At 37.5% G+C, this 23544-nt stretch overlaps 1 protein-coding gene across 11 annotated transcripts in view; it reads left to right on the forward strand.

Annotated features, from left to right (window-relative positions):
- GNB4 (G protein subunit beta 4) overlaps window positions 1–23544 on the forward strand; it is a 77974-nt gene that overhangs the window by 46215 nt on the left and 8215 nt on the right. For 5 of the 11 annotated variants that reach the window (XM_075157363.1, XM_075157359.1, XM_075157364.1 and 2 more), the window contains 5 exons: window positions 16001–16097; window positions 20575–20613; window positions 21341–21447; window positions 22407–22470; window positions 23286–23448. In XM_075157363.1, the coding sequence (XP_075013464.1) occupies window positions 16041–16097; window positions 20575–20613; window positions 21341–21447; window positions 22407–22470; window positions 23286–23448 (430 nt within the window). In that variant the 5' untranslated portion in view covers window positions 16001–16040. Of the gene's footprint in view, window positions 1–8339; window positions 8382–10171; window positions 10389–11024; window positions 11260–16000; window positions 16098–20574; window positions 20614–21340; window positions 21448–22406; window positions 22471–23285; window positions 23449–23544 lie in introns of those variants that run through there. The other 6 variants (XM_075157360.1, XM_075157361.1, XM_075157357.1 and 3 more) reach the window with 5 other exon arrangements.

A 23544-nucleotide genomic window follows, 5' to 3' on the forward strand; every position in this document is an offset into this window, starting at 1 on the left:
AAATCTGAAGGTATTCCCTGTCCTTAGGAAAAGTGCAAAGTCATTAGATGCTTTTTGTGTCATACTTCATAGATATTGCTGCTTTCCACATCCAGATTTTTTTTTCAAAATCTGCTTTTTTTTTGTTGTTTTTATTTGTACTTATTGCTGAGGTTATCAGCTTCTTTAATTTTTAGTTTGGTCTCTGTTGGAAATTGTAAAAAGCATCCGAATTGCTTGTATCTGATAGAGAACAAGTTTAGTTTATGCTGTAATATTGTCTGAACTAATGCAAAATAAGCCTCTGATCTGTTCCCTCCTGTTAATTATACAGTTTGGGAATAGATATGTTTTCTTTTATTAGATCGATTATTGTAGCTTGGAAAATACATGACTTTCCAGGCTAGTTTTCAGGAGCACGGTAAGCCTCAAAGCTAAGTATGAGTTAGGAAAAAATTGCTTAGAGTTTAGTTTGATTATATATAATCAAATTCTGAAACAGCGGAATAGCAGCTGTTCTCTGCTAGCTAGAGAGTATTAGGAAAGGAAGGGAAAAGAATGGCAAAATGGTCCAGAGAGGAGAGACAGGTAACCAACCTCTAAAACCCACTATAAAAGCATTGGGAGAGATGAAAACTGTAGTTTTTTGAGTCTGGTGGGTTTTATGTATTCAGTGGAGTTCTGTGTTCTAGTTTGGTTTCTGCTTTGAAAAATGTTTTGTCTGTTTTCTACTGAGAATCTGAACCGAGAGAGAGGAGCGATTGCTCGGTGAGAGGCGGTTCCCTGGTGGTAGCTGGGTGCTTTTCCTCTTTTGCCAGTTGTCAGCACAAGCTCGTTCTGGTTCGTAGGGGTTGCCGTGCTTCACCTACAGAGTTAACCACAGGAGTATTTGATGTGCTTTCCAGAATTTCATATACTTCGCTAAGTATAAACAGAGGATCCAGAGGTTTTTGGTAGTTTTTGTGGGGAGTAAGTGGCTGTTGGGGTTGTAATGGGAATATTGGGGGATATGAGCCTGCAAAGCCATTCGAGTGTGCAGAGGAAAACCTAAAGCTGCTCTTTAACTTGTACTAGAAATGTTGGAAGTGATGTAAAAGGTGGTCACCAATCTGACAATTAAGTGACAGATACAGTAGATGTCATTATTGGTTAAAGTTGGGGAACATCTGAAGTAAAGTTAACAGGAATAATAACTATATCAACAAATCAAAATGAAAGAAACCACATGACAAACCCTTACAATCCTGAAAGTCTTTTAATGGGATGGGAATCTTCAGTGGGTTTGTTTGTGATTCTTAAGCACGATAGCTGTGGTGAAGTTAATTTGTGCTTCCAAAGAACAGACTGATTTTATCTTGGAAGAAGGGGGCTAGGAAAAAGAGGGAGATCATAAATATATGGATATGTCTCGCTGTGTCTCTAATATGGCAAAATAGAGGCAATATTGAATTATGTATTATTTCTTTTAAATTAGCAATTGGATAATGTAGGTGATTTATACAGACTTAATATGTTGAGAACCAAGGCTATAATAATAATAATAATGTATAATAATATCTTTCATCAATTATGAAAAATTTGAGTTTCAGGTTACAGGGATGTTTTTTTCTGTATTGTTAAAGTGCTACAGCAAATAGCTGGTGCTCTCTCTCTTGCTTAGCCCTTTCCCGAGTGCTAGAAAAATTGGTCTTATTAAGCTGCTCAGGTCATTTAAATCTTGTTGGCTATGAACGTCTTCGGTTATATTTATGTGGATAGTGAAAGTTTCAACTATATCTTCATGTTGCTTAGTTGAGCACTAGTATATCTAGTGTTTAATTTGTCCAAGTATTTTAGTTTTCCAAACACTTTCTAAAGAAAAACCTGGGACTCGAAAACCTCATTAGAAAACCTTGCAAAAATATTTTTGAATACAAAGCTGTGCATAGTTCTCTCCGAGAACATTATGCAACTTTTAAAAATGCCACAAAATTTATGAATATAATATTCTGAAGGTGAAGTAAGAAATAAAAAAAAATAAAAAAAAACCAATATGCAGTGCATTGTAAATCTTCCTCAGTTACTGTCTTCTCTGCCAAAGTCATAAATTAAGACTGTTGTGTGACTGAAGACAGGGTCATTTGATTTATTGTTTTTTTATCTCAGGAGTCACTTTAAAAAGTCTCATCAAACTTGTAAGAAATTCAGAATCTCTGAGCTTGATGTGCAATGCTTGCTCATGGAATGTAAATACTTAGGGACAATGATAATGCAGTGATTGTGTTTTGTACTTAATACTGTCTGAGAATATCAATTGTGTCAGATTAATGCAATTCCCGAGTGCCTGGAACTTGCTGTTTAGAAAGTATGCATAATATTGCTAATCAAGAAAATATTTTTTAAGTTCCATCAAAATTTTTCTCTCCTTTAGTTGGATGCAGACCTGTCACTTACTTAATCTTCTGAAGTGTGTAATTAAATTTAGTTGTTATTGTTTTGTTCTTGTATGAAACCTCAGTGTTTTGCAACTCCGTGTTTTGTAATAGAATTTATGTGAAAGATGCTAAACAGAACTGAAGCAAATGATCATGAAAAACATGAACGTATGCTCTTCTCTTAAGGTTGTGGTTCAATATCTGATATTAGGGCAGAGAGCTTCATAGAGCTTTCTAGATAACATGAGGCAGTGCTATACAAAGCTGCAGCTTTAATTTAAAAAAATCTGTACTGTTTAGGATTGTGCTAATGTGTTCAGCAGTGTGTGAACCATGAAACAGTCCATCTCTACAGAGAGCCTGAAACAAAAGACCAAGAGGTGAACTTCTTAATGTTTTGAATGAATGTCTACTTGGATGCTATCACTGATACTCGATGTTCTGATTGTTATGAATTGCTGTAGTTAGTGTGGGGAAATACCATAATGAGAAGATGAATGAGAACTTACCTGAAGGTATATAAAAACCAGAATTAAAACAAATATAGATGGACATCAACTAGCAAATAGTTATGCTATTCAGTGAACACAGTTTCATTTCCTTTAAGATGTCTCAGCTTCCAAAAGTATGTGAAATGCTGACATACAGCAAAGCAAATTCTGTTTCGGTTACTGTAACTCTTGCAGTCTGTTGCCTTCTGAAAGGACTTAAACTGGAAAGGAGGGGAAAGATAGACGTGCCTGGCTGTAATGTAGAGCAAAAGGCACTTTCAAGTTCCACTTCTTACATAAAATCAGTTATTTGGAGGCAAAATAGGTTTGCCAGTTTGCAGAAGCTGTAGTTTTCCCCTCCTTCTTATGTTAGATCTCAGAGAAATATTAATCATATGGATTTTCAACATAAGCCCAGTGTTTGAGTCATTGTGAATCCTACTGTTTTGAAACATTAAGAGAGCTGAGTAATGTTAAGATTTAAATTATTTTATAAGATTTTAATTTTCAAATGGGGGGGGGGGAGGGGAACAAAATAAAATAATCAAATCAATCCCAGGATTGAATGTGCTTCTTAAATGAGATTGAAGATCTTGGAGCTGCTCTCGATGATTGCCTTGGCGTCTTTGGCAAGAACAAATAACCTCCTCACAATCAGCGGTGGGAACTCTTGGACCTGTTTGGTTTGGTTTCATAGTGCAGTTATTAGTTCAGGTGATCAGCATCTAGTCTTGCACAGAGCACCCAAGCAGTTTCAGGATAACTTGATGATTTGATTCTTGTTAATTTTGATTCTTGGGTTAATTTTTGTGTACATTTTTGCTGCCCTATTTTTTTTTACTGTATTAATTACTTCTAACATAAATTGCACTTGTGTCATATTCTATTTATATATTAAAATGCAGTTTATGTGGTATTTGTACATTTTTAAAGTCTTGCATTAAAATTAAAGATGCTTATTCGTGATCTGTTGTTAAAACACATTGGTATATAAAATTGATCTGATTAAAAGAAATATTCGATCTGAGTATTTTTCTGGTGACCCTTTCTGTTTCTGATTGCTTTAAGGGATCGTTCACGTAAACCAATTTTATCCTTAATTTGGAAAAGGAAGGTATTTTCCTTCCTTCAGATTCCTGATTTAAATTAAGCTTAGTTGTTATTGAGCCGAAAGAAATATTCAGATTGCATATATAGATGCTACGCTGGTCAAAATCTGATTTAACACACTGTAAATTTAGAGCCTCAATGTGTATCTCCTGACTTTGATCAGTTCTGGTGATTTGTCTTAAAGATTTTGGCAGTGCAATGGAATGTCAGAGTACTAAAAATTAATAAATCTGTGGTATATTGGGTTTTAGGTAGGCTTATTCTACAAAAACTTTTTCCACCCTAAAATTATAAATTAGGTTTAAGCAAATGTATTTATCTTGTGTTGCGATGCAAGAATGTAAACTGGAGTCCTTTCCTTTGCATGTGCATGTTGGTGGTGGGAAAGAAAGGAAGTAGAACAGCTAATCAAGTTTTGTAGCAATCTCAACATTAGGTACAATAGGCAGAGTTCAAAAAATGGCACAGCAAAGTTTGCAAGAAGACATTAAGTCCAGATGCCCTAGAATTTCAATAAACTAATAATGATGTTAGTACCGTTTGCCTTCCATTGGATCGGTAGGAAGAACATAGCAGAGATGTTGGGTGCTCCTAACAGTCTTAGAGGAGAAGAGCAGTGGTTCACGGGGAAGTGTTGCAGCATTTTATAGGATATTAAATGACTCTCTTTAAACTTTACTGACTGACACTTGTGGGGCAAGAAACTTCTCCATTGCGGTTGCTCTTTCTAGTAGTTTGGATACAAGGTGTCTAGCTAAAAAACAATCCAAAGTATGGAGAATGAGGTGGCCAGGAAGTAAAACTACTGTTTTGGGTGCTACAAACACAACCTTAATCTCTTAAGACACGCCACAGAAAAGGGGAAACTCCTCTCTTTGTCTTAGAGGCAGCCCAAAAGAGGGAGCTGGATTACTTTTTTTTTTGTACAGCAGGATAAAAATGTAATACAAGTCTAAAGTAAAAGCGCTATAAATGAGTATGTAACAGCGCTTCATTGCTGTTCCCCAGACTTTAGGAAAAGCAGCTAATTGGGAAGGTCAGGTAGCTGGAGACAGGAAGTCATTAAGGCATTTTTTTTCCTCTCATCTATTATAGTTTGTTACAAATGCAAATAGATAGGCATCAAAAGCCAAACACACACTTTGAAAAGGGATGAAATGAAGAAAAGAAAACTGACTTCCTAGTGGTGTTGCTTCAGAAGCTTGAGCAATTTTCTGTTCTCAATCTCTACAGAAATCTTGTGGCCCTGAATCATAGACCTTCGTAGTAACTTTGACAAGATGACAGCTGGAAGGCCAACATCTTAAGCAAACAGTTAAATTGCTTGAGAGTTTCATTGGTAGGGCTAATGTTTGCCTCTTTATTGAGTCAGATTTGTTTTGCTTTGTGCTTAGCTTCTGGAAGCAGGAATTTAAGAATATTTAACCATTTTTACTAGTCTTTCAGTCACAATTGCTGAGAAACTCCAAAATGGTAGTATGTATATCCCAAACATTAAAACCAAAAGACTTAGAAGAACAGTGTCTGCTCTTTGGTGAAGGCTAGAAGCAGAGACGATGTACTTAGGTAGGCTGCTGTTGAACCAGTTCACTTTGCCTGAGATATGTACGAAGTATTTAAAAGAACAGAAGTTTCAGTGGATTGGAAAGATAACCTCCAGCAAAGCAGGTTGTGCACCCATGGGCTCTCTTGTGGCCACGGTGCCCAGCAGATACATTCCTGTCTGTAATGGTAGACTGTCTCCACAGGGGAATTCTGCTATTTGTAATGTAGCGAGTGTCATATCTTCATAGAAAACTTGTTCTTGCATTTAAAACAAAAAAAATAAAAATGACACTTTGGGCAAGACTGCTTTTAGTGGGAATATTGTACATCTTTCCTTCAGCGTTTTGTTTCTCTTCCATCCTTTTCTGTTGGAAACTTCATCTAGGGTCATTTTTCCTTCCAACAGCCATATAGGTAATTTCTGACTTTTGGCCACTATACTCTGTACGTTTATGTGACCCGAATATCTTTTTTTTCTTTCTTTTTTTTCTTTTTGGGCTATGAACTGTACAAATACATTTGGATTTTAATGCATTGCAAGGGCGTGAAAAATAATGAATCACAAGTTTAATTTACAACTTCCTTTTAACATAATGCCACCTCTATCGAGATAGGTTTTTTTATAAAAAAGGTTTTTATCTTGCCTAAAAAATTTTCTGCTAGGTATAATCAGTATGTTAAAAATACTCCTACTATATAGACAGCCTTTATTTTGAGAATCCTGCAAGAGTGAAGATAGTTAGAAGCACAGTGATACATGTTGCTTTAACATAGGATCTTAATTATTTGGTGTAGTTTCTTTTTTAATAAGTGACCATTTGAAAAGAGGCAATACTGCATGAGAAACATCAAATGAGTATAGATCAGTTACATCAATCTCGTCACAAGTGATACCTCAAGTAGTTACACAGCCTATGTACTCTTAATCCCATACTTGCATTAGCAGGGGTGAAAAATATTACTTAGGGTTTTCACTTTCTAGTATGGGATTTCTGATTATTCAGTGGCTCTCTGTAAAGTGAGGAGTTTGATAGATTTTTAAAGGCCTATGATAATACGCATCTAAAAAAAAAAATCAGAAAAAACTACTAAAGTAGCCTGAACTCTAGTCTGAAAGAGAACTTAATTTTTATGGCTTAGAATCACAATAATTGTAGTGTCAGAGTACTAAAAAATCAATAAATCTGTGATATATTAGGTTTAGGTAGACTTATACAATGTATTGTGAACCAAAAGCAAAATTAAAATTAGACCTGAGGGCAATACTTTTATCTGATCTTTGGATAATCAGTATAAAAAAGCAAATGTTTATATTCCCTTGTTTTCTTATGAAAGAGTACAGCTGTATGTTAAATGTTACAGCTGCATAATTACGTGAACTGCATAATGCCTCGCTGTAACTTTGGTACCAAGGGAGTATGTGTGTGGTGCTGAATGGTGACGAGTAGGGAAGGGTGCTGAAGACTATGTATAGATCAAATGCATTTTTTTTCCCAAGCTGGTGATACATTTGAAAGGATGCAATGTGTATGTGTAACTGGTACTGCTGGGCTTTCTCCTCCTGAAGTGTGTAAGAATGCTCCACTTTCAAAAACTGTCAGCCAGAAATTATTTCAGTCAAGTCAACAGTCATCTTAGTTGAATCGAGGCACTTTTCCTGTAGACGGTATTAGTTTCTCTTAATGTGTGTCTTCTCTGCTGACTTTAAACCTAAAAACTTCTGTGTACTTAGTGCCTTTCATGCATACCATGCAGTCTGCACACTCTCAGAAAACAGGAGGCTGCTTAAATAATCCTTTGTGCATGTAGGTGCCAGACCAGATTTTACATGCATAACGCTGCTTGGCCCTACAAAATGCAAGGGTACTGTGCCACTTCAGTAAATAACAATGTACAAGCCCCTTAAAAAAATCCAAAATCAAACTTGTTCAGAGGTGGATTTAAATGTAAGTGGTCTTTTGAAATGACTTTGAATTGTCACTCTCCAGTACACTTTTCATAGCAAAACTTGTTAGAATAGCTTCTGAGTATAGCTGGGTATTTGATGAGGCAAATAACGTAGTATGTCAGCTCAGAGAGAGAGAGAGAGAGAGAGAGAGCGCGTGTGCGTGTGTGTCCACCTGTCTGTCCCCAAGGAAGAAATTGGACTGGAACCTTCTCTGTCTGTCTTGTTACTTAGGGTTGTATCTTTTTGCTCCATTAAGATCTTTCTTGCCGCTTCTTACACATTTTGAATTGCAAAACCAATGATGATCTGTTCAGTGATGCCGTGTCCTGTGGTCAGTGAACCAAATTTTCACTGGAGAATCATTATTATAGTCACTAAAGACAACATAATTTGAATTTCACATGAAGTTCTGTTTGCAGGGAGTGTGATAAAAATAAATCTGTGCTTATGTACCAAAACATTTTGACCTGGAAATGAACATAATGAATATAAGATGCAAGAACGTTACTTTTGGAAAAATCACTCTTTTGGACTGTAAAATATTCATGACTTTTAAAAATTCCTTCCTTCCTGTGCTTTTCTCAGCCTTGTGCTTAACACTGAATTTCTTGGGTTTTTTCTAGACTCTAGTGTGTGTGGGCAAAGAAGAGTAGGGGCTTTCTGTATGTGTTTTCTGAATGTACTTGGCTTAGACTTTAAGTTGGGTTTTAGAAATAAACTCTCATATCTCTGAGTTTAAGACACCAGTCTAGTGAACTGTCAACTTACTGTATAAAGAAGGGGAAAAGTCTGAAGTCACTGATCATTTTTTACTAGTAAACTTAATAAGAATTATTTCACTCTAATTTCTAGACTGTGGTTTCCTTTGTCTATTTTGTGACTGCTGTTAACAAGGTCAGTATTTGTTGGTCTGTTTGTCTTCCGTGGAAACTGTAATCAGACTAGTGATCAAACGCAGAGATGGGTCTTGATCTGTTAAGACTGATCACTGTGCGGGTTTGCTCTGTCATTTGCAAGCTGTGCATGCGCAGTGTCGGCAGCGCCGGTAAAATGGCATTGACTTCTACACCCAGCAGAACTACTGCAGGATGCGTTCCAGCTGCCCCTTCCTCTGCTCTCCTCTGTTAGTGAAAAACACTAAAGGTTGATACTTAAGAGTACTGAAGTCTGAAGGTGACCACAGATACTGATATTTGTCTGACTCAACTTACTTCTGTTGACGCCTTCAAGTAGTTATTGCGGTAAATACAAACATTTTTATGTGGCAGGCTGTATTTTGAAGTTATACTAAAATCACAAGCTAAGTAACTGTGTGTGTAAAGTGGCACATACTTCTATTCTTTCTGATGTGTATGGGTACGAGTACGAGGTGTTTTGGCGGAGGAAGGGAGGAGCAATGTTGTCGGCTTGAAACTGCTTCTGCCACACAGTTCGTGGGTGGGGTTGTATTCGTGATGTAACTGCATGAGGCATGTTGGCACACGAAGAGGCGAGACTACTTTCATATCCCAGTGATCTGTTCGTTGCTCGTGGGTCTCTTTTGTGACCTTTCCTTTCCAGCTGTACATGCAATTTTGAGCATATACATTCATCGGTTCCTTAAAATTGGGGATGGTATCTGTTAGAGAAATGGGTGTTTAAATAAGTTCTGCTAATACCCTTCCTCTTGAGAGGCGTTGGTTGATTATTTCCTGTTTTTGTACCAAAGCTATAATGGAGACGTATCACTTTAAAACACTTCCAAAATGTGCAGAAGTGCAACAATAGCGCTGACCTCAGCGAGCGAGGTCACACCCAGGCTGCTTCCTGTTTTCTTCTTGGGGAGACCGGAGGCCCTGAATATGGGAGAACTCTCCTTTACGTGTGCCCGGGGGCTCGGAAATCAGTGACGATTAAGTCCGATTTACAAAATGAAAATTTAAAAATCTTAAGGAAAAGATTCAGTTAGGATTTCCAAGCTTATTTTCTAAATGGTAACCATTTTTTTTAATTAACCATTGTTCTCTTTCTTTACTGAAATGTCTAAGATGTTCTGCAACTAATGCACCCCTCAAAAGTATATGTTAAAGATACAGAAGGGAAGGAGGTGCACTGAAGACGTTTGAGAGGAGAGAGAGCAAGAAAGAGCATGGTACACAATGGCACAATTACAGTCCTTACATACTGTTATTTCAACTTACGCCTCTCTCTGCTCAGATTTAAGTATTGGTTGATCAATATAAAAGCTCCTTGCTTTGTTGTCTTTGTTTATTGATGCAGTACAACTACAAATCAGAACGAAGAATTCTTGGGAAATTGAAGAGCTGATAAGGTCTCTGAGAAACGGAGGAGACACAACATAGGGCCAAGATAAAGTAAAAAAAAAAGGCATTAAATATTTAATTTTCCTCAGAGGAGAGCTGAGTGTGTGTGTGGTCCTCAAACAGCTCTACCATAGTAAATATATTATGTAAAATTCCAACTAAAATACTTTTTATATATGAAGGTATGTAACTAGAGTATAGCATTAATGCATTTATTTTAAATGGCTGTTGTGCAGGCAGAGATTTCACTTTACGTAAGGCTTTGTCTGCTGTGTCAAAGTTTATAGAATTTGAACTGTTCTTGAATATGTCAAATCCATTCCCTTCAGACTGTAAGAAATAAAACCTCTGTATGTTTTTCTTCTCTATTCATGGCTTTAGGGAGACATAAATGAATGGGCAAAGATGCCAAAGTCTTGATTAGTGTCACTAAATGAAGAAATGTTTTATCAAAATCTTCTTTGGCACATCCTGAATATATAAAGTATTAGTCTGTGTATGCTGCCGGAGCTCAGCTTCAGCGCCAGAACCCCATTGTCCACCACTGTTGGGACAGCAAAGCCTGCGTACACTGTCAGCAGTTACAGAAGACAAGCAGGTAACTTTACACAAGCGACTTCAGCATATAACGGTTGTGTGGACTGAAGCCTGAATGTGTGTGTTACCAATATAGCTCCCTTGGGAGAGATCTGGAGTATTTCTTGGTGTCTTTTTCCTATAATTAGTAAAGTGCTATAGTTAGCGTTCCTTATGTTTAGCCACCTGTGTGATCACTAGTAGGGACTATCACATGAAAGCTATGTGAAACCTCCTCTCTTACTTTCTGCTGCTATGTGTTGATCACTTGTGAGATCTTACTGCATATGCGTTGAAAAACTGAGGTTGATATGTATAGGTAAGCACTTATTTCAATTCTAAAGGACTGATTTTTTTGATACAAAATAAAATTCTTGCCTAAATAATTCTTTAGTCGATAGCTGGTCAGACAGACTGTTCTTTCTGCAGTCCCTTTAATCTCTATATATTTGGCACAAAAATAGCAATGCTTTGTTGTGGCGAGGGGCGTATTTACACTTTTCCTCCTGTCTGTATGGTGATTTTACATGGGAGTAAGCTAAGCTTGCCGAGGCAAGTGAAAAAACCTTTTTTTTTTTTTTTAAAGAAACCAAATTATTTAGCATCTTAGTTTGTAAACTGTAATCTTCTGTGAGACAGAAATAACTCTGCTTTGCAGAACTAAAGGTTCCTATCACTACATGCCTGACTACTCTGCTTCGAGTAATCTGCCAAATATCAGCCCATTTCCTGGCTTTCCAGAGCTGCGTCGGCTCTTGACCCCTGCGCCAGCCTTCTGCTGAGTGCTGTGAGGTCCGCAGGTCCCTGTCTGATGAACTCCCTGCATCCCAGCTTGTGTAGGCGCTGTGTCCTGCCCTGTCGCCGTCCGGTGTGTCGCAGAGGTCCTGGGCTCGGTGAGTCTTCTTACAGTGCGTCCTCAAGTGCATTTGGAGTGAGTTTTTACAGAGAAAAGGGTGTTTCTCCAGCCACGATGATTGAGTCCACGTGTTGCAGAGAAAGTACTTTCAAGAGAAGAACCTGTGGTAATTTGTCACTGCCTGCCCATATAATGAAGAATTAAACTCTTAGCAAATGATGCTGCTACTGAATCAGGAATAGTGTAAGGAGTAATTTATCTGTGGAGCACTCAAGCCTGCCAGTGACTTTCTTGACACTAGATATGCTGTGGAATCTGACTTAGTTAATTACTTTGCCTCAGGAGGCACTTTATTTTGGTATCAGTAAATTCACTTGTACAAGTCCGCTGAGGAAAAATTGCACTGAGTACAGTTCAGCCTACAAATGACATTGTGTTTATGAGGGCAAAGATGTGCCGCCTTGGTTACACAATAGTATTGCTCACAACAAGCTCCCTGTATTGTTGCTTCTGATGGGAAGCATCTCGTGTCCTTGACCCCGTTTCCTAATCGGTTGGGTGTCCTGCAGTGGTACACCCCCTGGCTACCAATGGTATTAAAAAGTTCTTCCCCTTCCTGTTGCTCATCCCCTCAAGGCCTCTTTGCCGTGGCAGATGATATTATTCAGAGTACATCATGCACATCATGAATTGCATTTGAAGAGAAGCATCTGGCTTCTTCATCAGGGCTTCTGCCTGTGAATGTTGAAAAGCAGATACCACTAGTATTCTGCATCTCAGGTATCTCAGAATATTTTTTTCTCTGACTAAACGTTTATTAAAAATATTAATAAGTCAGGGAGGTAGACATTACGTTACCTTCAGTCTCCCAAGATGGCAGGAGGAATCCTGACCTCTTTCTGCCCATAAAGGTGCAAGAGCTGATGACTTTGCTGCGTGCACGGCCAAGTACGGTACAGCTAGGCTCCTGAGGAAGTTAATGTTCGGAATAAAGCATTTTCCAGGCTGTGGTGCAGTGCTTCTTCCTGGCTATAGTATTTTGATCTTCCAGGAGGGAAGAATGATCAGGCATGTGTCCTTTGTAACCTAGTACAGGTTGGAGTTGAATCCACCGAGGTTTTCAGTAATTTGTTGTATGAGGAAAAATTTGGAATACAGAGATCACCTCTGTTCTTTGCAGTTCCTGTAAGCCCTGCGAAAGCAGTCCTAGCATTTAATCTGATAAAAACCAAGTTGTTTTTTATCGGATGACTGGTAGTGTTGGGAAATAGCACACTTCAAGGTTGTGGTGATGACCTGCTGCTCTGCACTGAGGACAGGTTTATAGGATGCAGCCTCTGCTTTGCCATTGCTGCCAGCCATCTCAGTTCTGTGTTCTTGCTGTGCTTCACTGGTCACCTCACTGATACACTTAAAAACAGTATTACAGCAAGTAAATCTAGTCTGGATAATGGTCTACGCACATAACTACGTCTTGACTATGGCTTCCTCTCTTTTAACCATATCACTAGCATCAGAAGCTTTGAAACAGACACAGATGCATCTGCATGCACAAGTTCCAAGCACATGCTTATCTTCCTGCGTTGCTGTCGTAAGTATGGCATCAGTAAGGCGTTCACATCGTAGTTTGACAGGAGTTCAGAGATGCTGCTTGCAGAGTTAGTGTGAATCTGGAAAAGCATCCATGAGAGCTTCCTCTCTACCCACTCAATTTCTGTGATTTCCTGTGGGCACCTCGAAGTAGCGCTTAAAAAAAATTAAAAATCCCAAGTGGAAGCATCTTGCTCACGGTTCTGCTAAATACTTTATGGTGGATGATCATCTGAACACATGAGCAGTTGTAGTAGGAACTGCAGCCAGCCAGTACAACAGAGTGTTGGATACACTTCAGTTTAATGGTTAAACTGTGCACTTAGTTTGTTTACTGTAGTATCCCGGTGTTTATATATAGCTTAAGAATATCTCGGCATTTGCTGTTCAGCTGCTCCGTACTGGAAAGGAACTTTAATTCTTAAAGCTAGAATAATCCAGTTCTAAAATGAATTTAGATTTTGTAGAAATGTGTACTGGCTTGGAGGCTGTTACATTCGTTGAGAGATAGCTTGACCTTGAACCAACGATACATTTCTGCTGAGCAGTAATGCTAATGACCCTGCAAATTTAGAACATACTGATGTTGGTAGGACTTTTCAACTGAAAAAAAATTATTTCTTTCAAAAAAGTGTGAAATATCATTGTCCTTTAATTTGCTTAGGAATTTATTTTTAAGCTAAAGATGGGTGGGTGAGAAGGCTTCTGAAGCTGGATTATGTCCGTGTAGGAACTTATACAGGTACACGATTTAAAGCTGTTAAGTTTAACAGCTGTTTAGCTGCTGGTGCAGCTTGATACAGAAATGGCAATAATGATCAACAGTATTGATATGAATGACATTAAAGTCATTAACACTGACTTTATGGTTGAAGCGTAGCATGGTCATTGATGGTCTTTGAGTGCCAGTGCAATGCTACAACTAATTTTCTAATACGCTCATGGTTTTACCTATCAATAAAAAAAATGCCCTGATTTTAGCTACTCGTGACCAGCCATGCATGCTTCCAGCTGAATAGTAATGTCACTTTCTTTATAATCAATTATTCTCTGTGTTGAAGTTACTGTTTACAGAGCACTGAAGTGTGGCACATCACAGGGCAGACGCTGAATTCCCTTCTCAGAAAATCAGAGGTACATCAGCTTCTCTGTTAGGAATCTTTATCTTCTGTTAAAAATAGCACGCAAGACTGCTGAAACATTGGCAGCCAGATTGGCTGGCTTGCTTTAGACATCTGAGCCCATTGTTTTGTCTGTGTTACCTTTGTGTAGGTTCTAGAACAAAAAAAGGGAAAACATTTTAAAAAGGATAATTTGACACTGTTGGAAGTACAGATGGGGCTGTATTTCGTAGAGGTATAGTATCCAATCAAATATATTAAAATTGTAATTAAACTTCAAAGACTATAAAGGCATGTGATTAGCATGCTCGATTACAGTTTTTAGTGCTCGATTTTTGAAATCGGACATAGTGTTGATGACTTATGCCTGCTGTGCATTAAGCAATATTAAATAGTCTGGGCTTCTGAAATAGGAAGATGATGGTAAATAAAGTAGTCACTTAGAATATTCACATATGGATTATAATGTCTTTGTAGTTGAACAGAGTATAGGTTTAAGGAAGGGAAAGGTGTGAACTTCATAGTTTGCTTATGTATAGCTGAAAATATTAGTTAGACCTTCTAAGTCACCACTGTGCCTTTACCGGTTAGGATGTATTTTGATTTGGAGTTGATCCAATTTGTGTGTGTTTGTGGGTTTATTCTGAAATGGACTTTGCAGTGATATCTGTGGAAAGTATGGAGGTTCAGATTGAAAGAAAAAAAGAGTAGATGGATGAAAAATGAAGATATACTTTTCTTCTTGAGTAACGAGAAGTTTCATAGCTCTCAAACACTTGTGTAAGCTGTTAGTCCAAGGGTGATTATCTTATTAGTGAGTTACTTTGAACCAAAACCTTTCACTCTTCACGTCTATGAAGTGTCATGTTTTATAGATGGAAAAAAGCCTTCCAGAGTCTGTCTTTTAAAGCACATCACTACTGAACTACAAAGTAGCTAGACCAAATAAAGGGGTTTCCCTAGAGGTCTACAACTTACCAGACACGCTGTGACCTTTCTTCCCCTTTTTCACCATTTTTCAGTAGACTAAATTGGGGGGACACTACTGTATTGTCTCTCATGCTTAAATAAAAAGCTTAGAATAATATTTGAATAGGTTCTTCTCCTCACTTCTTTTCCTTCCTCCCTCAATTTTCATTTTGTGAGTAGTAGTCTGACTTTCGTCTTTCTTCTTCTGTAAGCTAGAAGTGTTTTGGGCTTTTTAGATAATGTAGTGGGACCACCACCACCACCACCTTTCTGGTGTGCTTTTTCCATCACGAAAAAAATACAAACAAGTGCCTGGTTTGTTTGTGAGCAAGCTACCAACCTGGAAGTGTGCTTGCATGTGGTCTTACCGTTTATTTTTCTTTTTATTAAGGTTGCTTTGAGTCCTTGTTCAGATGAGAACTGTTTTAGGCTGCTGTGGGCTGTACCAGCATGAGGATGCTTTTAGGGATGTTTTGGTCTTTACTATCCCTTCTCACTGTGCGGGTGCTTTTGAAATGAAAACATCATCGTACCTTGCCCAATGAAAATATGGAAAAAAATTGTAGAAAACCTGCTATTTCAGCTGTAGTCTAGGATTCAGAATTTTCCTCTCTAATTAAAACAAAAACTGCCTTGGATGTCATGTGCAGAGGTGCTTGTATCATGGCACTGTTGAGCTCAAAGGTAAATGTTTAAGGTGACCACTGTAGTCTTTGCTCTCTGTTGCCATCTTGGGGTGAAGACTGACGGAGGTTTCCAGGTGGGTGAGAAGAGGGGCGCTACAAATGCATTCAGTAACAGTTTTTTAAAGTACAGTGGGTGGTTCTGTTGACTGTTGCTTCTATATTCAAAATATACTTCATTTAATTCTGCTTTCCATGGTAATTCAGGAATTAAAATAACTTAGGTCTTGCCAAATTTATTAGACAGTGTACTAAAGGGAGTATCTATTTGGAAGTCTTTCTGAAGGTAGAATAAATATATATAGGTTTGTGGGGTTTTTGGTGTTGGGTTTGGTGGTTTTTTTTTTCGTTTTTTTTTTTTTTTTAAGGAGAGAAAGTGATACTGAAACTTATTTTTCTTCCCTTTTATTGGCAGGTTTTCTTCACCAGTGGAGCGTGAGAAATAGAGACTGAAGATGAGTGAGCTGGAACAGTTACGGCAGGAGGCAGAGCAACTGCGAAATCAAATCAGAGTAAGAATTGCTAATTGCTTATTTTTCATGATAAAGTTCCTCCTTAAAGTGTAAAGATCGCATCTATTACTTGCTGCTCTTTAAGTTGTGCAGAGCTTAAAATATTTTCAGAATATTTGTTTAAAAATCAGAAAAGTAAGCCATTGGTATAATGAAATGCATTAATAATATTTCTTGAACAAAATGTTTTATTTCCTATTGGAGTTTGCTGTGTTTTGTTACTAGGGATGTATGTGTGTCTACAAATTTTTTATTTTGGATTTAAAAAAAAAAAGGGAGTAGCAAAATTCTAGAACCTAGGCATGACAAGTTGGGGTTAAGGGTATTAGAAAAGCTTGTTTCTGGGCTAAAAATGACCACTGCGCCGCCACTCTTGATAAGCATGCAGGTCAAAGCATGGAGTGTGAGAGAAAACCTTCTGGGGTGGATGTCATTTCTACAAGCCCTATTTCTTTGCTTCCTGTTGAATTTTTTTTTTGAAAATGCGGATCCCCCCATATGTGCTAATTTTTTGTTGAAATTACTCATTGAAGATAAACCAAGCATGAGCTGTCATGCCCAAAGTCAGTTTACCAGGAATCTGTTGCGACATGCCTGTATATTTCAGTGATGCAGTTTTCAGTAAAGAGAAAAGTACAAAATATAATAAGGGTCTTCAAAATCTGTTTATTCTTCATCAAAATTTCCTTTTCCTAAACATGAAGTATTCATAAATCTGATTTATATGGGAATGCCTTATTTGCAAACATTCCTATCAGATAAGACTACAGGTTTCTTAGGATATGTTGCATGCACACTGACAAAGTTCTTTAGCATGGCATCTGCTGGCAGCAGTTGTTTTGTGCTGGTCTGCTGCTTAGTGCAGTGCACATTAGGCTGCTTATTAGTGTCAGCCATGCGGTAAACACACTTCGTGTCGTAGTAGTTGTGCTGGGGGCAAATGTTCCTTTCATGGCTGCTCATTCAGTATCATCCAAGGCGAGCTCTGTGTCCTGTCGTTTTCAGGTAATACACTAATGAAACACAAGGCGGGGATCAGTCAGTGTTGTGGCACTGGGTATCCCTTCTAGCAGCTCTGTAGAGGAATGCAAATAAATTTTAATTTAAAATATGTTTTCTTAAATTTAAGCTTTATTACAGCATTGCACAAATAAAAGGTATACATAATTTTTCAGTTCTTCCTCTGTCTGATGTGTAAAGACTTTCTCATTACATTATGTTGGGGTGAGCCAGTTAGTCTTAATTCAGTCTTAGTAATCAATCAGTGTGGTTTTATGCAAAATTGTATCATGTGAAGAAGGAGATATCAGGCAAGTAAGAGAGCTAGACTGTGTTGCAGGAATGTTTGCTTTTTTAGTTTTGGAGCATAAAAATCTGATTGGCCCTTTGTATAAGGACTCCATTTAGTGGCTTTAGGTCGATTTAACATTTCCCTTGTAACTCTGTCACCCAAACTTGTAACTGGAGTAACCACGAGTAACCATGGCTATTGCCATTGGAGTCTTTTGGCTCAGCATTGGCAATTAGTGTTTACCTTTTTGGATCTGAGTGCAGGGTTGGATACTTTATGCTTAATTTTAACTTCAGATTAATATGCAATTAAAAATGCTCCTGATGACTTAATGTTCAAGAAACTTTCTGACCAAATAATTCGGTTTCATATTTGTATAGGTGACTATTTATCTTGCTTATTAAATCATTGCACAGTTTTCTTTCTAAATAGGTGTTTTGTTTGGGATGGGTAAGAGGATAGATATAGGACCTAAAAAAAAAAAAGTTTTTTTAAAGTGTCTAGAATATCTGGCGGGCTGGTAATTTTCAGGAATTATTTTTGATGCACTCCTAAAAAGAGGTGAGGTCACTAACAGGATTTGATGTTTTATATATAGCTAGCAATTTGCTATCTTAGTTGTTTACAACTCTTGGGTTTTGCCCAATACTTTCTCTAACGATACAATCACAAAAAATCACCTTTGTGTTTATAAGTGAGTTCCAGATAAGATTGTACCTAGCAGCTTCCTAGAGTAGAATAAACTGTGATGCATAGCTGTCAATTTCCCAATGGACTTTTTGTAGTCTGCAGTGTTTTAGAAATGTTTAATGATTTTTCGTTTTGTGGGTTTTTTCTTGTTTTGTTTTTGTTTTTGTTTTTTTTACACAATATCTAGGTGATGTACCTTTGCCTCCCCATGCAGTTACTACAGCTGTAGCTCTGTTCTGTACACAGATAGACTATGCTGGAGGGATGAAATAAGACTGCATGAATTTTTAGTGCAGGAAGTTTGAAACATCAGTGAACAATGAACTATTAGATAGCAGGATGGCTTTATGGTTAAAGTTCATTCCTAGTTCTGTCTATAATAAAGTTCCCATGTGATGCGTGTCCTCACTTTGAGAATTGAAATTCAGGATATGATTTTTGGAAGTGTTGCATACTTGGCACAGTGTAATTTGAAGTTGAATGACATTTTGAACAAGTAAGACACTATATTTTAAAAAATACATATAGTTCGGGAAGAAAATGAAATCTTAAGTATGTGTGCTAGGAAATCGTGGGGGCTGCACATTGAGCGGATAGATTTTTCTCACAAATTCTGCATTGTCTACTGCATGAACTGAGAAAAATCTAGAATTGTGTAGAGGAGCTTTTTTCATGTTATGACACTAATGATTCTGTTACGATGATGCATATGTAGAAATGACAGTTAAAATGTGAGAATTAAAATAGCCTGTTGAAACTTTGCTTTTCCTGCAACTTTGCCAATCATATGGCAAGTATTAGACGGCCTCAAGTATAGGTGTTGCTAATAGCTCTTTCTTCAAGAAAAATTGCTTTGTTTCATTCAAACTGCATTCAGAATTAATTTTATGTTGAACATCTTCAAATATTTCAACTAAACTAAACAATTAAAGTTGTTTAAAATCCAGTGTGTTTCTTCCTGTGGATGAAATGTCCTGAGTGCTAGGGGATTTGCTGCTCTGGTATTTTAAACCCCTCCTGATTCCAGACGTCAACATTTTATAAATATTTCTACAGTTCAGACATGTTAAAAATAAGTTGAGATGATTTAATCCACTCTCAGGCTTGCTTTCTGGGAGGAAGGCTATAAAGGGTGGTCAAAGTAAACATGTACTAAAAAATTGTTAAAGTTGCAATGTCAAGTAACTCTCAAGCAAGAGCTTGAAAAATTTAAGATCCTAGTCTGAATGTGTTGATGCAGTTCCAAAGTGTGCGAGTAAATGTTTCCGTTCCTCCTCTCAAAGAGGACATTGCCATTAGTGTACAGATTGAACGCTTTCTTGGGGCAGGGGGACACACAAATTGGTGGTGAAGGCGGCCATCTGTCATTTGTGGGATGCCTGCTTCATTGGTTACAGAAGTTGGAAGGAATTTGGAGGAACTGCAGGGAGTTAGAGAGGGTCTTGTGGCTGATCCTTCAATACTGCTGTTGATAGTTTTATCTTTAACTTGTGCTATAGAGTTCCTGTCTAATTTTAAGCCAATTATTTTAAACCGTGCTTCTCAGAAGTGGTTGCTGACTGTGTGCCTATTTTTGTTTTTTGAAGACGGGACTCTGAGTTGCAGGAGTGCAGTGCAATCGCTATTGTAACTGAAACCAGGTTTTGCAAAATCGGAGTGTTGCAAACTCGGCTCAGTGGTGCTTGCCTGTGTCAGATGTCCAGTCTGTTACTCTGATTATACAGATGAAAGTAAAGTCTGTTTTCTAGGTAGGGTTGAACAATATGCAGAAAGTAAGTCGTATGCCCATAGACTCTGAAATAATGAAAAAAAGATGGAGTGTCTATATGGGGACCTGAGCACCATCCATTCCATAAAATGAATGAGGGTGTTAGTTGACTATTTTTTTCGTTCGTTTTGTATGAAGCGCATCAGCAGCTTAAGCTTTGGTAAGCCTGCTGTCTGTCCTGCTCTCCAGAACCTGCCTGTAAATTTTCATCCTGCCTCTCGTAACTAGCATGGTCACACTTGTGATGGCAAGGGGCTTAATGCAAGAGCCTCATGTAGCGCAAAGCTTACTGATCATGTATAATATCTGGTTGCGTTTTCAGGTGGATCGGTTCTTCCCTTGGTGCTCAGCACACCCTGAGCAAGCACATCCACATCAAGGAAGGAGTACAGGGAAGAGGGTAGGCGCCAGGACTTCAGGATGGCTCCAAATGCCTTTGAATCGCATATTATGTAGAAAGGGAGACTCAAAGGTTGCTGGGGCATGGCCATTCTTAAGTCCTTCTTCCTGCAGTACCCCTCAGCTTGTGTGCCAGCGCTTTAGATTCCTTAGACAATAAAACATATTAGGGTGACAGAAGGCATATTGGCATGTAAGTTGTTGTTGGCTTGTGGCTTTTTGGAGTGTGGTGAAGTCTAGCTTAAGAGTTATTTTTCCTTTAGACACTTTCTCTCAGTTGATGCTCAGTGTTGCCTTTTAGATTCAAATTGTTCCGTTCTTTGTTTCAGGATGCAAGGAAAGCATGTAGTGACACAACTCTTGCTCAGGTATGTTCTTGATTCTGTGTATAGGCTGTTACTTGATATATAAAAAAATAAAATTCCCTGCAATTTATGACTAACGTTCCTGTTTAGTAACTGAAAGAATAAAGTGAAAGAAGCCTTTGAAATGTACTGTGTATTTATACAGTTATTTAAAACAAAACAAAGCAACCCCACCAAAAAAAAAATAAAGAAACAAAACAGCAAAAAAACCCAACCAGTGAAAAAAAACCCCTACCGTCTTAATAGGTCCTGCTTCCAGTTTACCTTTTAAATAGAGTGTGTTTATTGTGTTTACTATATTTAGAAAGACTTAAATAAATGTCTTTTAGCTGTATTTTGGAAGAAAATTATTTTGCATTTGAAGTTCTGCATGCTTTAAAAAGTAACAGTGCCATAAATATTGGAGGATTTTCTTCCACTGGTTTTAATTGAAAACTGTCAGATTTGATAATCTGAAATAGTCTCAGTATTACATAGTATTATTTTAAAAAAACTTTCTGAAGTTTCAGGTCTAGCCATTGTGAAGTGTGTTAGTGTATCTTCTGTAAAATCTGTTTTCCTCAGTGTTGCATGGACCTAATCCTGGGTTGTACACTAGTATCCTTTTTTTTTTTTTTTAATGTTGCATGCCAAAATAGATTATTTTCTATCAAAGTTCAAATGTATTTAGTTATCTTGTATATTAAAAATAGTTCTCAGTATCTCAGGGGTTTGTTTTATTTATTTTTAGATCACAACAAGTCTGGACTCAGTGGGTCGAATTCAAATGCGAACAAGGCGTACGCTTAGAGGTCACTTAGCCAAAATCTATGCTATGCACTGGGGATCTGACTCGAGGTTTGTACAAGTGATCCTTAAACCTGCAGTTTAAGGGTTAGAAATCAGATTGTCGACTTCAGAATTAATACCAGGTTTTGGGAGCCGTATGGTATGGTATCGGTGCCCTTGCAGGGGCATCACAGACCACGACTGTGGTGGGTTTTTTGTCTTTAGTTATATTTGCCTTTTTAAAACCAGTGAGGATTGCATAGTGGTAATAGAGAAGCCTTGATTGAAAGGAGAGGAACTTTGCTTGTTCTTACCACAGACATTTTCCCTTTTCCTTCTTTTAGTTTTAACTAAGTTCTTTGAGTCTATTTAAGCAGAGGGAGGGTATATGGTAAGGCATATTTTTGGAATGATGGCTATTGTATTTTCCAAGATGTTGAATAATTATGTAACTTCTGTGATAACAGAGATTTAAAAACTTTACGGATAAATTTTATTTCGTTGAAAAAAAAGATCCTTTTGTACATAGCGGGAAAAGTTACTTAGCTTCTAGGAAGGAGTTTTGTTACGCTGCCTTTAGAGCAACTGATGGTCAGATGTTAACAGTGCCTCATGGTCTAGTCTCTGTCATGTAGTCTAGAAACAAATACATCTAGAATCTGCTCTCAAAATAAGATTTATTTTCCCCTAAATTTCTTGTTTATTTTTGTGTAGCTGTATAGTTAAAATATTAGTATATGAAAAATGAAAGCAGCTGTGGAGAGAGTTCATAAAATGTGTTTTCAGTAAGTTGTTTGGTTTTGTCCTTTGTTAATCATGAGTCCTTGTGGACACATGATTCTTCTGTCAGGTAATATATAGATCTTTGCAGATTTTTTCCAACAAATGTCCCCCCCAAAGAAAAAAAAGGCAGAGAGTACTAAATTATGAAATTTCTGAATCACTTGGTAATCATGCATGATGTGTGTCTATTCTGAGATTTTTTTGGTTTGTTTTATATTAACGTTTTATTTTGTGCTTATGTTTAGGTTACTAGTAAGTGCTTCTCAAGATGGAAAATTAATTATTTGGGATAGTTATACAACAAATAAGGTAAGAGTTATTTATAATCCATATCAATAATTCATGCATAATTTGTGTGTTTGAGGGGGCTTGTGTCTATTTTTTGTATGGTTGCAAGGCAAAAGTGAAAAGCAGCAGTCTTTTCCTAATTCAGACATAATCCTTCTTCTTGCATGACTAGCTGATTCCTAGTGATACATTGTAGGTTGTGTCTAAGACGCAATAGTTCTAGGTAATATGTAACATTTTCACTCTAATTTGCTAGTGCAGTAGCTTGTAGCTATTGCTCTCTGCCTGTGTGGTGTTGCTTCTGAAACTAATTTGGTTTTAAATTGTAGAAATACACAACCTCAGAATTTACAGGTGCTTTGCTTTTGAGGGCAGAGAAAGGAGGAGGAAAAAAAAAAAGAAGGGAAAAAAAAAAGCTGTTAAATGAGAAAAGCTTAGGTAGAGTGTGGAGTGGTGGTCTGCTTCTGTAAACTGTCCAGTCTCCATGGGTACAACCTGTAGCTCAGAGATGTAGAAGAATTAGACAAAGAAATCTAAGTAGAATAAACAAATGTTGTAAATGTTTTAAATTTAGAATAGCTTTGCTATTAAATAATGTTGTACTGAAGTTCTGTGTATCTACCGAGAGACTACTGGTATTTTTCATCCATGTATGTATGTATGTATAAATACGAAATGGCTTGTAATATGTTGTAAAATCAAAATACTGCAACTTATGATACACAATCTACTTGGTATGTTTAATATGCTATAATTCATTAACCGATATGAATGACCTCAGTGAAAAATTAAAGCTAACATGTGACGTAGCATTCACGAGCTCTGTCTTTCTGAAGATGCACGCCATTCCTTTGAGATCCTCCTGGGTGATGACTTGCGCATACGCACCGTCTGGAAACTACGTTGCCTGTGGTGGATTGGACAACATCTGTTCCATATACAACTTAAAAACCAGAGAGGGCAATGTGAGAGTGAGCCGAGAGTTGCCAGGGCATACAGGTCAGCCATATTCTTGCTTCAGCTTTGGTTTTTTATTGCACCAAATGAAACAATCTCGCTTTGAGGTGCATTGTGAACTGTGAAATAGTTTTGTTG

This window comes from Calonectris borealis, chromosome 9 (genome assembly GCF_964195595.1).
Source record: "Calonectris borealis chromosome 9, bCalBor7.hap1.2, whole genome shotgun sequence".
Taxonomy (NCBI): domain Eukaryota; kingdom Metazoa; phylum Chordata; class Aves; order Procellariiformes; family Procellariidae; genus Calonectris; species Calonectris borealis.